This window comes from Typopeltis vanoorti, chromosome 11 (assembly GCF_054136105.1).
Source record: "Typopeltis vanoorti isolate ZY-2024b chromosome 11, IOZ_Tvanoo_1.0, whole genome shotgun sequence".
Taxonomy (NCBI): Eukaryota; Metazoa; Arthropoda; class Arachnida; order Uropygi; family Thelyphonidae; genus Typopeltis; species Typopeltis vanoorti.
This window is the reverse complement of record NC_143559.1, coordinates 44,461,392-44,474,948: the sequence shown is the minus strand read 5'-3', so window position 1 is coordinate 44,474,948 and position 13,557 is coordinate 44,461,392. Positions and strand designations below refer to the sequence as shown.

Sequence of the window (13,557 nt, the reverse complement as noted above, 5' to 3'; positions counted from 1 at the left end):
ACCACGCACACACACACCAATAATAAGCGTTTCATATCTAACAGAAATAAGGCGCGTAAGCATACTAAAAATACACTGCCGTTTGAGCAATTACAGTTGGGAATGACGTAACGTGCAATGACAAGAGCAAACGAATATCGGTGTTAGATCGCAGTGCATTTGTTTCGTAATCTAAAGCGTTAATCAAACAATTCCAATTATTAATTATTCAATCAATGTCAAAACATAAGCTTTAACCTTTAACATGTTGTACTGCATTTATATAATGTTGTAAGTATTGTTATTATTTATAAACACAAACAAAATTTAATTTTTTCATTTTTTCCTTGGGGGTGCTGCAGTGTTGCAGTGCTTATGTATGGGCCGCCACTGGGTATACTGGTAGATTATTATTACATAACCTGGTTGAATGAGGATGACATTCTGACAGGAATAGAGATTGAGGGATATGTAGTCTTTGGAGAAGACAGACAAAGCAAAAAGGGAAAACTAGGAGTGTTACTGATGATGGTAGAGGAGAAAGGCCCATTTGGGATGGATATGGGCCAAACTGCTCCTAAGGAGCATATAGTGACAGTGGTTTTGAAGCAGTATGGTGTGAAGTGGAGGTGAACAAGATGAAATGTTTAGTAGGATGTTGTTATAGACCTAGTAATGTGGAAGGGTGTGAGAAGGATATGTTTAGGCAAAGCGAACTGGCCAGAAAAGGGTGATCACTGGGTGATTTCAATTTTGATAATATAGACTGGAATGAAGAGAATGGAGAAATGAATGATTTTCTTGGGTTTTTATGGGATCACTACCATAAGAAGTGAGTAACAGAGGCCACACAGATCAAGGGTGTTGGATTTGATTATCTCATCAGAAGACACTGCTGTAAATGAAGTGTCACATTCTCCTCCAGTTGGTGAAAGTGACCATGAAATGATCACTTGGGTGGTGGCCAGCCATATCAGGACTTGTGAGAAAGGATTATGTGTGTAACTACAGGGCAGGTGATTATGGCAAGCTCAGGAGGTGGCTTGCAGCGATATCATAGAATAAGGAATTGCATGGAAAGGAAATCAATGCTGATGGATCTAGCAGAGGCAATGACTGAATGTATTCCAAAGGTCAGGAGATCAAATATGGTAGGTGTAAAAATTGATGACTGAAGAGGTGTAAAGCATGCAATCTGGAAGAAAAGGCATCGTGGAGATAATCAGTTACGAGGGTGGTCTGAAAAGATCTTGGCCTAACAATTAAAAAACGAATTTATAAGTTCAAAATTATTTTTATTTTTCACAATAATCTCCCTTAAGACTAATACATTTATTCCAGCGATGCTCCAGCACCATTATTCTGTGCATGTAGTGGTTCTCAGTAAGATCTGCAAAATATCCCTCTACAGCTGCAATCACCTCTTGATTCAAAGAAAAACGCTGACCAGCGAGGAAGAGTTTTAGTTTTGGAAAGAGATAGAAGTCAGAGGCAACCAAATCTGGGGAACAGGGTGGATGTTCCAACAATTCATAGTGCAGATCCCTTAATTTTCCCATTGCCAAAACACCTTTGTGGACAAGTGCATTGTCCTGATGAAAGATGATTTTTTTGTTCTGGAAAGCGGGTCTTTTCTCACAAATTTTTTTGTCTAGTCTGGTTAAAAGATCAGAATAATATTCCCCGGTTATTGTTTTACCCTAAAAAAATGCCTTTAGCATCCCAAAACACCGATGCCATGACCTTTCCTGCTGATGGAACCGACTTTGTCTTCTTTGGCACTGAACAACCGGCTTCTGTCCACTGTTTTGACTGCTGTTTGGATTCTGGTGTGTAATGGTGAATCCAAGTCTCATCCATAGTAATAAATCGATGCACAAAATCAGTTTTTATTCTTGTTAAAATGCTCCAAGTGCTGTTCAGAGATTTTCATGCGAGTGCGTTTTTGATCTGCTGTGAGAAAGTGCGGCACCCATCTTGTGCAAAACTTTTTCATTTGCAATTCTTCATGCAAATATTCTACATGTTCTTTTGAAATGCCTATAGTCTCAGCAATTTCATACACACTTTCACTCGCCAGTCATCCAATACCATATCATGCACTTGATCAATGATTTAGCATTGTTACACTTTTTGAACATCCTTCACATGGATCATCTTCAAGGCTGATATGGCCACTTTTAAACTTGGCAGCCCAAGTGTCTTAATTGTCGAAAACGAAAGAGAAGAGTGCCCATAAACTTTTATGAACTTCGAATGAGTTTCTTTTGGCATTAAACCTTCTTTTACAAAGAATTTTATAACCGCACGATACTCAATTTTATCAGCAGTTATAATTAAAAGAGATATGGACAAGGTGATTTGATGTTAAATCAGATGTAAGATAGTACGTAAGACATACTATCTCCACTGTTATTCATTATCTATATGGATCACATTATGAAGAGAAGGAGCATTAAACCTAATGTCAAAATTGGAAGTATTCAAATTAGATACTTACTTTATGCAGATGATGTCATACTCTTACATAAATTCAGTACCAATCTTCAAGACTCTCACTAAAAACTGCATAATTGCTAGGTTTGAAAATTATCAATATAAAGATGAAAATTTTGAAAATAGGCAAGAACCTGGAAAACATCAACTGCGTTTAAATAGAAATCTAAGGAAGAAATAAAATATTTCAGCTATTTAGGCTCAACTTCTAGTGCAGATGGCAAATTAAATTTGGAAATAGACAAAAAAGAGATGGTAGTTTAGGAAGCCAGTTAAATTTATATGGAATAAGAAAGAAATTAGTCAACGCATTGTGTTCAAACCAATTTTAACTTATGGATCTGAGAGTTGGGTTAGAAATAAGAGCTGATTAAAGATGATAGATTATATACATGCAATCTGAGAAAAAAATACAGGAGTGAACAGTGCTAATCATAGATATTATGATTACAAGGGGGGGGGATCTGGAAAGTTCTGATAAACACTTAGAGCAAAAATGACATTAAAGCAACTGATATAACTATAAGAAAGAACGTACAAGGATATAAGAACATAAGTTACCTTCATAACTCTGCTACTAATATTTTCTTTCTTATGGTTATATCAGTTGCTTTAATATCATTTTTGTCTAGGTGTTTATAAGAACTTTCTGGACCCCCCCCCATACTTAAAGAGAACAAGAGAGGAGGACCCATAGGCCACCCAACATCTAGATGAATTGGTGCAATTAGTAGCACTAAATGTAGAAGACCAAAACATTAGATGTAACCATATTGGAGACTTGATAAATAACAGATTAAAATTGTAAACAGGAAGCTAGTAATAAACTTAATTACATAGCACTATCATAATATCCTGTACATCACTTGAAGGTAAGTATAGATATCAAGAAGTAATGGCATTCAATCAAGGACAGAAATCAGTCCATAACAAAAGGAAGCACTTTTGACAGTTTATTTGCATCATATTTATTAGATTAGAAATCTACACAAGTTATTTCAGTTTCACCAGTTTATATGGCCCTATACGGAACTTTAATTGAACAGTGCACTTCAAAGTAGCAACTGCATAAATTATCAAACATCTTCCGAGAAGCCAGAAAAGAATTTAACCATAATCAGATGGGGTGTTTTCATCGATTTTCAGGAACTCTGCTAGCAGACATAAGATGTACTTGTGTCTAAAAGAAGATGTAAAACAATTAACAGACCTCCTTTAGAGTACTTCATTCAAGTTTGAAGTCTATCTTAGAAAGAATACTGATGCTGTTGGGAAAATGAGAGTGCAGAAGAGAATGACTAATCAGACAGATATCTGGAATTAGCAACTACTCTTACTTTGATTTTGTAGGATAAAACCTTGGACACAAGACGAATAAGATAGGATTTGATTGAAGTTTATGAAGCTGTTCTGTTAAGGAAATGAGCAATTTTAATTGTGGAAATATTTTACATTTTCCCAGGAATCACATACTAGATGATAAAGTTTTAAACTGCCAAATGATTGCTATAAGTTACATTAATAGAATATTCTTTTATGAAAAAGCAGTCAACCACCGGAATAAGCTCGAGAAAGTATTGTAACAGTAGATATTTTAAACAAATTCAAAACTTAAGTATTTGAAAAGCGTTCATTTAGTACAACTGGTATTTTTGTAATTTGTACACTGAAGTTCTAGATGCAGTAAAAAAATAATAATAATTAAAAAGCAAAAAATTATAAACAGTTTAACCAAGGATCATACCATAAGCATTGAATGAGAAGCACTTCATGCATATGTACATATGTAAAGAAAGACAAATACTGAACATTATATATAAACAGGACTGCTATAATGTTACTGTATGGAAAATCATGGTAGTATAGAAGTCTTCCAACTGAAAGAGATTAAAAATGGACGAGCCCAGTCTTTGATCACATGATTCTCTGTGATGCATTTTAATATAACCACATCAGAAGCATATAAATAAAATAGTTGTGTTTGAAGTAAAAAGAAACATGATATTGACACATCTCACATAACAATAACTTATTTAATTTATATATACATAAAAATTTATGTGATGCCAGTTTAATCCTTTGTTAATATTTTGTTTCTTCTTCACTTCTGTGAGGCTCAGATGTATCACCTTCACATGGTTTCTGAAATATTAATATAGTATCTCATTTTATATATCTATACATTATCTTTGGATTCATTTTGAATAAACAATCAAAAGAAAAAAAAAATATTCTTAATAGTATATTACAATAAATCATTGAAGAAACAATAAATAAAGAACTTTAATTCATTATTTCAACAGAACAAACAAAAGAGTTAATAAAAACTAGACCTTATTATAAGAAAGATATCATGTATTAATCACACAAGTAAAGATTTTGTTTTAAGTTTCATAAAACTTCAGTGTGGGTTGAAAAAACAATCACAGAAATTTGATTTTAATGCATGTGAAATACATACATTAAAATGTTATTCACATAATTCACATAATTTTAGACAAAATTCACATATAATGTTATATGTGAATACATGTCTAAAAGGTTTTGATTGTAATGCACATTTCACCTCTTTGTATTAAAATTCTACTATTGTTTGTCAATCAATTTAAGAGAAATAAAATAAAACATTTGCTTATGTCATTAATAAATCAGTATTTCAATGTGCATACATGTATTATGTAATTATAAAGACTAACAGAGAAATTACAAGACATTTTACATTCAAAATTCATCTGAAAATGCAATGCCAACATTTAGCATCAAATGAAACTCTTCTTCTTCCTAGCATTTGTCCCATTTTAAGGCATAGTCTGCTCATGTGGAATGCTTCCTCCATCTTGCATGGTCTTGGGCAATTCTACTGGTGACATCTGCTGTACACGTCTTTAGTTAGGCAATCAAGTCAACATGTCTTTTGTCGGTCTCTTAGTTGCTGGCCGTCGACATTAAACCTCATCGCCGATTTTTCCAGAGAGACTTCATTGCTACATAGCATCTGGCCATACCATCTTAGGAATGCCTCTTGCATCTTCTCTGTTACTGGTGTGATGCCAAGGATCTTATGTATGTTGATGTTTGGTATTCAGTCGAGCCTGGTGATGACAAGTGTCCATCTCAGCATTTCCATGGTGGCAGATTTGCTCGTGTTTCTTTGTTGTTGGCCAGCATTCTGCTCCGTACATGGCTACTGGTCTAACGACTGTTCTATAGACCTTTGATTTTAAATATAGTGGGATCTTATCACAAAGAACTCCAGTGACTTGTTGCCACTTCATCCAGGCAGTGCTGGCTTGGGCTTCACCATCTGTTGTCATATTGCCATTGGAGCTAATGCTGGACACTAGGTATTTGAACTGGGTGCATTTGTTCAGCTTTATGTCATCTATTGTAGGTGTGTCACTGGTTTGGTCACCTCCTTGCATATATTCTGTCTTCTTGATGTTAAGTTCTCATTCCACACTCAGGTAAGCAGATTTTCCATTTCTGCACAAGCTGTTGGAGTTCATTTTGCAGTGTAATGCTTAGCACTACATCAGTTTGAATATTCTTGGTTACAGTGTCCATACAAAAGATGAAGAGCAGGGGTAAGAGGGCAGATCCATGATAAACTCCTACCTTTAGTGGGAAAGTGTCAGAGCTTAGCTGTGCAACATATTGTGCTGGTGATGTTTTGATATAGCATTTTTATGCATTGCACATAGGCTTCAGGTATATGTGTTCTCAATGCCTTCCAGGTGAGATCGTGTGGTATATGGTCGAACACCTTTTCTAGATGTTTCTCCATTAAGAGCCGACGGCATGGATTTCATCTGTTGTTCCACAATTTTTAATGAATCCACACTGGTTTGGTGAAATTTTTGAAAAATTCAAAAATCTTCACTGTGTGGCAAAGTAGCTAAATTGGTCTGTGGTTTGAGCAATCACCAATGTCCCCCCTTGCCTTTCCAGATGAGAATTGTTATACTGGTTAGCCAGATTGATGGTATTTCATTTTCATTTATGATCTTGTTAAATAACATTGTCAGCCATTGTGCTCCTCGTGGTCCAAGTAGCTTCCAAATTTCTGCTAGTATATCATCTGGGCTAGTGGCCTTGTTGTTTTTCATTTGATGGACCACAGCACGTATTTCATCAGTGCTGATAAGAGGAACAAAGTGCAAGGATTGCTGTGGCTGTTTGCAATGGTGGGTGTAGGAACTCTTCTTAGTATCAAATGAAACTTATCTGGCTAAACAACACAAAGATTTCATCTTAAGCTCACCATTATTTCTAAATGATGCACTCATTCTTTAGAAATGTTACCTAAAATCCAACTGTTTCTTATATGCCAAGTATTAATATTTTATCTAGTTGTATAAACTAAGAGATAGTAGCCTGCTGTGCATGTATGGAATTCATCCTACTGTAATGTATTATACTGTTAGTATCAGTTTGCTAGGATAGGTTAATAAAGCTACAAAAAAAAAAAAAAAAAACTAAACATTTTGTTCTGTGGTGATTTTTATTAAAGGGTGTCCCAAAATTCACGCAAGATTTAAATTTAGCGCCATTTGTGCGGTAAAGTGTTGCCAACGAGAAAAAAAAAGACAGCGTGACAGCTGACAGTTCAGGGTTATTAAAAATGGGGCGCTACATGAAAGAACAACGCATTTTCATTGTTGAGCAATATTTTAAAAATAATGAAGGTTTGGCAGCTACAGTTCGCAATTTTCGTATAAAATATGGTCAGAATAGTGATTTAACTTCATCAACTTTGAAAAGATTAATTAAAAAATTCACTCTGGCCATCCTTCAACAAGTCGTTCAACAGAAAACATCGAAGCAGTTCGTGAGAGTGTTGCTGAGAGTCCAGGAACATCAATTCGGCACCGTGGTCTTGAATTGGGCATTTCGAGAAGCTCTCTACAGCGTATTCTCACAAAAGATTTGCATCCTTATGCTTACAAAGTTCAATTGACTCAAGAACTGAAGCCTACTGACCACACACAGCGAAGAGAGTTCGTTGAATGGATTATGGAACAACAACAAGCGGATGCTTATTTTTCGAACAAAATCATCTTCAGCGATGAGGCTCATTTTCATCTTGATGGCTTCATTAATCGACAAAATTGTCGCATTTGGGGTTCAGAAAATCCACGAGTGATTGTTGAGAAACAAATGCATCCACAACGTGTCACTGTTTGGTGCGGATTTTGGGCTGGAGGCATCATCGGTCCATTCTTCTTCGAAAATGCGGCTGGTAAGGCAATAACAGTTAATGGTGCTCGCTATCGCGACATGATAATCCAGTTTTTTGTGCCTAAATTGCAAGATATGGATGTGGACGACATGTGGTTTCAACAAGACGGTGCCACATGCCATACAGCCCGAGAAACAATTCCATTACTGCACGAGTCATTTCCTGGTTGTGTAATTTCCCGTTTTGGTGATCAGAATTGGCTGCCCAGATCATGCGACTTAACGCCGTTGGACTTTTTTCTTTGGGATTTTTTGAAGTCTAAGGTTTATGCCAACAAGCCCGTGACCACCCACGCCTTGAAGGAGGAAATTGAGCTCTGTATCAACGAAATTCAGTAACATTTATGCAAAACGGTCATGGAAAATTTCGACAAAAGAGTGCATATGTGCCAGCAAAGCCGTGGAGGCCATTTACCCGATATGCTATTCCATGCATAACCCTATACTGTATACTTTATGAATCAATAAGAAATTACAATTTTTAATTAAAAACTTGTGTTTTCTATCAAAATTACTTCTTGCGTAAATTTTGGGACACCCTGTACATCTATTTAAACGTTTTTAACCCAGCATTAGTAAGGTAGGGTGTCTGTGACACCTCACCTTACCAAAGATATAGAAAGAAATAATTGTAACAATGCCACCTTACTAACGCAGAGTTAAACTGACAAAATTGTCTACTGAAACATGAGATAATAGTATATGGAGATGCTGCTATGGCATGTACACAGGTCTGAGTACTTCTATCATTTTAAAAGGCAAATAACTGAAAGTGACATGTATTCTCAATAATGATCATCAGAGTTCAATAAATTATGCAAAACCCTATTTAATATGCAAAAAATGTCTTACCCAAGACCTGCACTCTAATTTTAGGAATGACATTTCCAAATAAGTCAATAGGAGTTCCACAAAGTGATTAGTAGTGTATTTTCTTAAAGTTAAAAAAAAGATCTTTTTTTTTTTTTTTTTAGAAAGTTTTGTTATTAAATAAAAGATATTCGATTTTATCCAGTCTGCAGGTGCTCGGCATCTGGCAAAATCTATTCATCATGGGTGAATGGGCAAGCGTATTTGTCAAGACCCGATGATCATCAAGCAATGATAACTGTGGAAAATGTACATAATTTAGTTTAATATGATCAATGATTAACTTTATATAAGATAACAGACAAGGCTGAAATTTTCATCCACTTGGACAGTTTATTCATCCACTTGGATAGTTAATTTCAACTGAAAATCCAAATGCGAAATGAGATGCTCACGTTTTGCCAAATCTTTTTGTCAGGGGTAAATGACCACTAACACAGAGGCCTCCATACCTGCTGGATTTAACAGCATGCAACATTTGTTCCTAATACCCAAGGAAATTTGAAAAAGCCACCTTTTATAACATCAAAACTATTAGAGGTCAACCAAGACACTTTTGATCATAACATAATTTCAAACAGTGTCATAAATTTAAGCTGTATTGATGCAGAGGAGGACTTTAAAGGAGAGTGAATTTCAAATTACTCTAAGTCAGGGATTCTCAACCTATGGTATGTGTACCACTGGTGGTACGAAAACAGATTTGCTCACTGGTACATCTAATATCTTGAATTAAATATAGTGGTACGCCACTGGAAAAGGTTGAGAACCCCTGCTCTAAGTCTCTTATCCTAAATGCCATTATATCAGATGGACTTGCCTTTTATAAAAATGGAACTTATTTTAATACAATACTTGAGCTTGTTGGCTTTTGCAGATTTCAGCAATACCAGGTCTAATATGCGATATTAGCTACCTGCATCTCTTTGTCTATATTAGTAAGTTTTTCACGCTTTTTAGTTTTTATTGAGAAACTGAGCTCACAAATACGATGCTGAAAACTGTAACAAAATTTTCAGTGTGGAGAGAGCTGGGTATTCGGCTTGGACAAAAATCCAAAATTCCTCAAGAGCTATTTCAGAGAATTTCATTTTTAGAGCACGATCCACTGACAAGGTAACTAACTGTTCTTCTTGTAAAGAAAATTCACAACTCAATGTATTAACTGTGCCAAATGGATTTCGTATCCAGTCATAATTGTATGTATTTAAGGAAGGAAAGTAACTTGAAATCTTTTCTTCCAATATTCTTAAATGCTCTGTTATAATGGAAATACCTGTTTTACATTTAAATATTTTACATTTTTATTATGGAGCAAAGGAAACATATCCACTGTATTTTTTTCTGATATGCGGTTTTTCCAAAGAGACACTTTTTTCTGAAAAGCTGACAGTTTGTCAATGGATGTCAAAATATTTTCAGTTTTTCCTTGGATACTTGTATTAACACTATTTAAGTAATGAAAAATATCAGCCAAATATGCCATTTTAGCACACCAAATATCATTTTGAAGACATTTTACATCTGTACGTTCATTTTGAAAAAAATGCCAATAATTGATTCTTAAGTTCTAAAATTAGGAATAGCACTTTACCCATGGATAATCATCTTATTTCAGTGTGCAAAAGCAAGGATTCGTACTTGGCTTCCATAGATATGCAAAGTTTTTTTTAAAAAGGCATGCCTTTAAAGGTCTTGACTCGATGGAATTTACCATATTTACAACTTGGTCTAGTACAGGTTTAATATTGCCAGTGACGTTTTTGAAACTAGGGATTCTCTGTGCAAAAAACAGTGTGTAGAAATAATATTTGGGTTTATTTTCTTTGCAAGGGTAACAAATCCTTTAATAGAGCCTACCATTGGTGGTAGGCTCTATTAAAGTACAAATTCCTACACACTGCTTCCACAAAATTTTAAAATTTTCTAAATATGACATAATAGAATCAAAAATATCTTGTCCTGTTGTACGTTCGGTAAGTTCTCTGCAGCATAGAAACTAATTCACTATTCTGTTTTTATTAATGAAACGAACGAATCCTAATACATGAGCTTCACTGCTGATGTCAGTGGACTCATCATTTGTAAAGCAAAATGTTGTTTGGAAAGTTTATTGGTAACTGTTTTCTCAATATTATCTGACATATTTTTAATTTTACGTTTTATTGTATCGTCCGAATGAGGAATTTTCATAATTTCCTTTTTTTTGCTTCTTCGCCAAACACAATGTTCACTATTTCACAACATGCTGGCAAAATAAGAGACTCTGCTATAGTATGTGGTTTTAATTTTACATCAATTAATTCAGCTACCTTAGATGATGCAAGTTTTGCCTTAATGGAAATTTTAACAGTATTTTCAAAATATTTTACTTGTTTAACTTGCATGTCCAACAATCTCTTGAAATAATCTTTAGTTTTTGAAGCAAGATTGGCGTGCTTCGTAGTAAATTGGAGTTTGACCTAGAAGGAACCATTGTGCTACTGAATAGTTTTTCTCTGCATACAAGATACTGGTGCATAGGACATTCTGCATCATTGGTCCACGTAAAACTGCAACTTAAATATTCATATGAATATTGTCTATCATTTTTTTAATTTACAACATCATTACTACCACTTCCAGTTGTACTTGCCCCATCATTAATATTTGCCTCAGAATCACATTTTCATTTAAAAATAAATTTATCCATTGTGTGCTACTGCAATGTTAGACAACTCACAAAACCAAATACACATTAAAATGGACTATGCGCTATTACGATGTTACACAACACTTCTTATTTGGCACTACAGCCCCATGTAGGGCGTTGGCCTTCAATTTTTGGGCTTCATAACTCACTACGAGGTGGCGTCATTACCCCCATGTTCAACCATGTGTAATTGTCTGTGAAGAGTTGCATTCTTAAGACCAGTTTGCCTGCTTTGCGGGAGGAAAAACCAGATAAACTGGGGAGAAAAACCCTGCAGTCCATGTCCAAGACCGGATAATTTAGCTATGTCCGAGAAAGATCCTTAAGCTCCTCACGTCGGCGACGAGAATCAAACGCAGGACAGTCCTTTCCCAGGCATGTGGTTGCCTGGGAAACAATATGGTTGTATAATAACTCAGCTAACCGCATGGGCTGTTACACAACATACAAACCAAATACACATCGCTGAATGACTGTAAAAGAGACCTCCTCCCTGCCCCTCCTGGAAACACATGACCCATAAATGATATTCTATTGGCTAAAATAAAGAGCAAAAAGGCTACATTTCGGCGGTGCAAAAATTATAAAAATCAAGTAGATATTAAATCCAGCATTATTTCAAAGCTGAATACAGAAACTATAAAAGTTTTGTGTGAAATTTGACCAGAGAGCTTATGGGAATACACTCGCCGGCATTTACGAGTTGCCCTAGCCGGACCTTATAGGAGACATGATCACTATGCCCAAGCATCCATATATTTGGCTAGGGCAACTCACAAATGCTGGCGAATGTATTCCCATAAGCTCTCGGGTCAAATTCCATATACGAAACTTTTATAGTTTCTGTATTCAGCTTTGAAATAATGCTGGAATTAATATCCACTTGATTTTTATAATGATATTCTATTGGTTTAAGAGTCCACACCCGCAGCAGTCTTCAGTTGTTAGGATCAGAGTAGCCAATTACACTCTGAACTGTGTTACATGGTATCTTTCACCGGCAGAACACTTGTAACCAGTTCACGGAACAGAACTGTTCCGGGGAACAACGATTAAGAACCACTGCATTACATCAATCTGAATACTTTTTGAGCAAATCTCTTATTGTGAGGCTATGGAAACTTTATTAACACATTCACACTGAGCACAACACAAATTGTGGTGTTTGGTAACTCACATTCTACTCCATGAGCCAGTACTAAATCGTCTCATATTTTGGGTTAGCTTAAACAGAGCATCTATGAGAAAGTGACTGAAATGTGCATGCATGTATGTGTGTGAGAGAGAGAAAGTTCATCAATTAACACCATGTTGTCCTCTTCGAGTCAGCATCAAAAATTTTTAGGGAAATTTTTGTTGCACCAGATGAAGTGTGGAAAAGTAGTTTGGAGAGATTTGAAATAAATTTATAGTTGTGTTGGTAGCTGAACAGGTAGTAAGTTTTGTTTTCTTGAATAGAAAAAGAAATTCCAAGTTTTTGGAAGATAAGGATGTGATATATTTGTGTCAGAAGAAAAATCACATCTTTCCTGGAGATTTGAATAAAAATGTCCTGTACTCTGAATACAAAGGTACAGGAAAATAAAATGAGATCTTTTTTTAACCACAAAAGACAAGAAGATTGTGTTTTGGTAATATTGAAGTTAACAAAGTTCTTCTCACCACTAGAGAATGGCAAGAGATCAAGAAATCAAAGTCAATCATTATGGAAAGTCTTGAGGTTTGCACCTTCTGAGTAATACAAAAAGTATGTCAATTAAAGAAGAGGTGCAGTATGTACTGTATACTGTAATCAGCAAAACTATAGATAGGATATGAAGTTGGAGAGAGTGATCATTTAAGTATAAGAGGAGGGGTGTAGGAAAATTATAGGAACAAGAGTATGGGCTCTGATTCTGGCATTGTTAAGTATGAAGAGAGAAAGAGTGGAGTGAGAGAATCCATATTAGTAGTCAGTGATTAATTAGTGAGTTGTCAAGTATTGAAAAAGCTAAATAATGATTTCTCCATTATTTTCAAGAGAATTCTATTATTTTTGAGGGTAATGGAAAGAGAGCTTGAATGGCTAACTTTTATTTCCCAATGTTATCTCTTTTTTTTGGGGGGGGGGGAGGATGGGCTGAATACAGATTTACTTCCTGCTACAGAACAGGTACTGGATTAGAATGAAAGATTATAAAGACTATAATAGGACAATCGGTGTTAATTTTTAAGCACAAGTGGGGAGTGTGAAGTGCAATGGGGAGGGAATATCATCAGAACAGAAGACTTGATATTCAAGC

The 13,557-nt window shown here is 35.4% G+C and overlaps 1 protein-coding gene across 1 annotated transcript in view; it reads right to left on the bottom strand.

Moving 5' to 3' along the window:
• Window positions 1-4,489: 4,489 nt before the first annotated feature.
• Dtd (D-aminoacyl-tRNA deacylase) overlaps window positions 4,490-13,557 on the bottom strand; it is a 60,678-nt gene continuing 51,610 nt past the window's right edge. Inside the window, exon 6 of the mRNA XM_090400662.1 lies at window positions 4,490-4,617. Coding sequence (XP_090256788.1) covers window positions 4,558-4,617 — 60 coding nt within the window. The 3' untranslated portion in view covers window positions 4,490-4,557. The remainder of the gene's footprint in view (window positions 4,618-13,557) is intronic.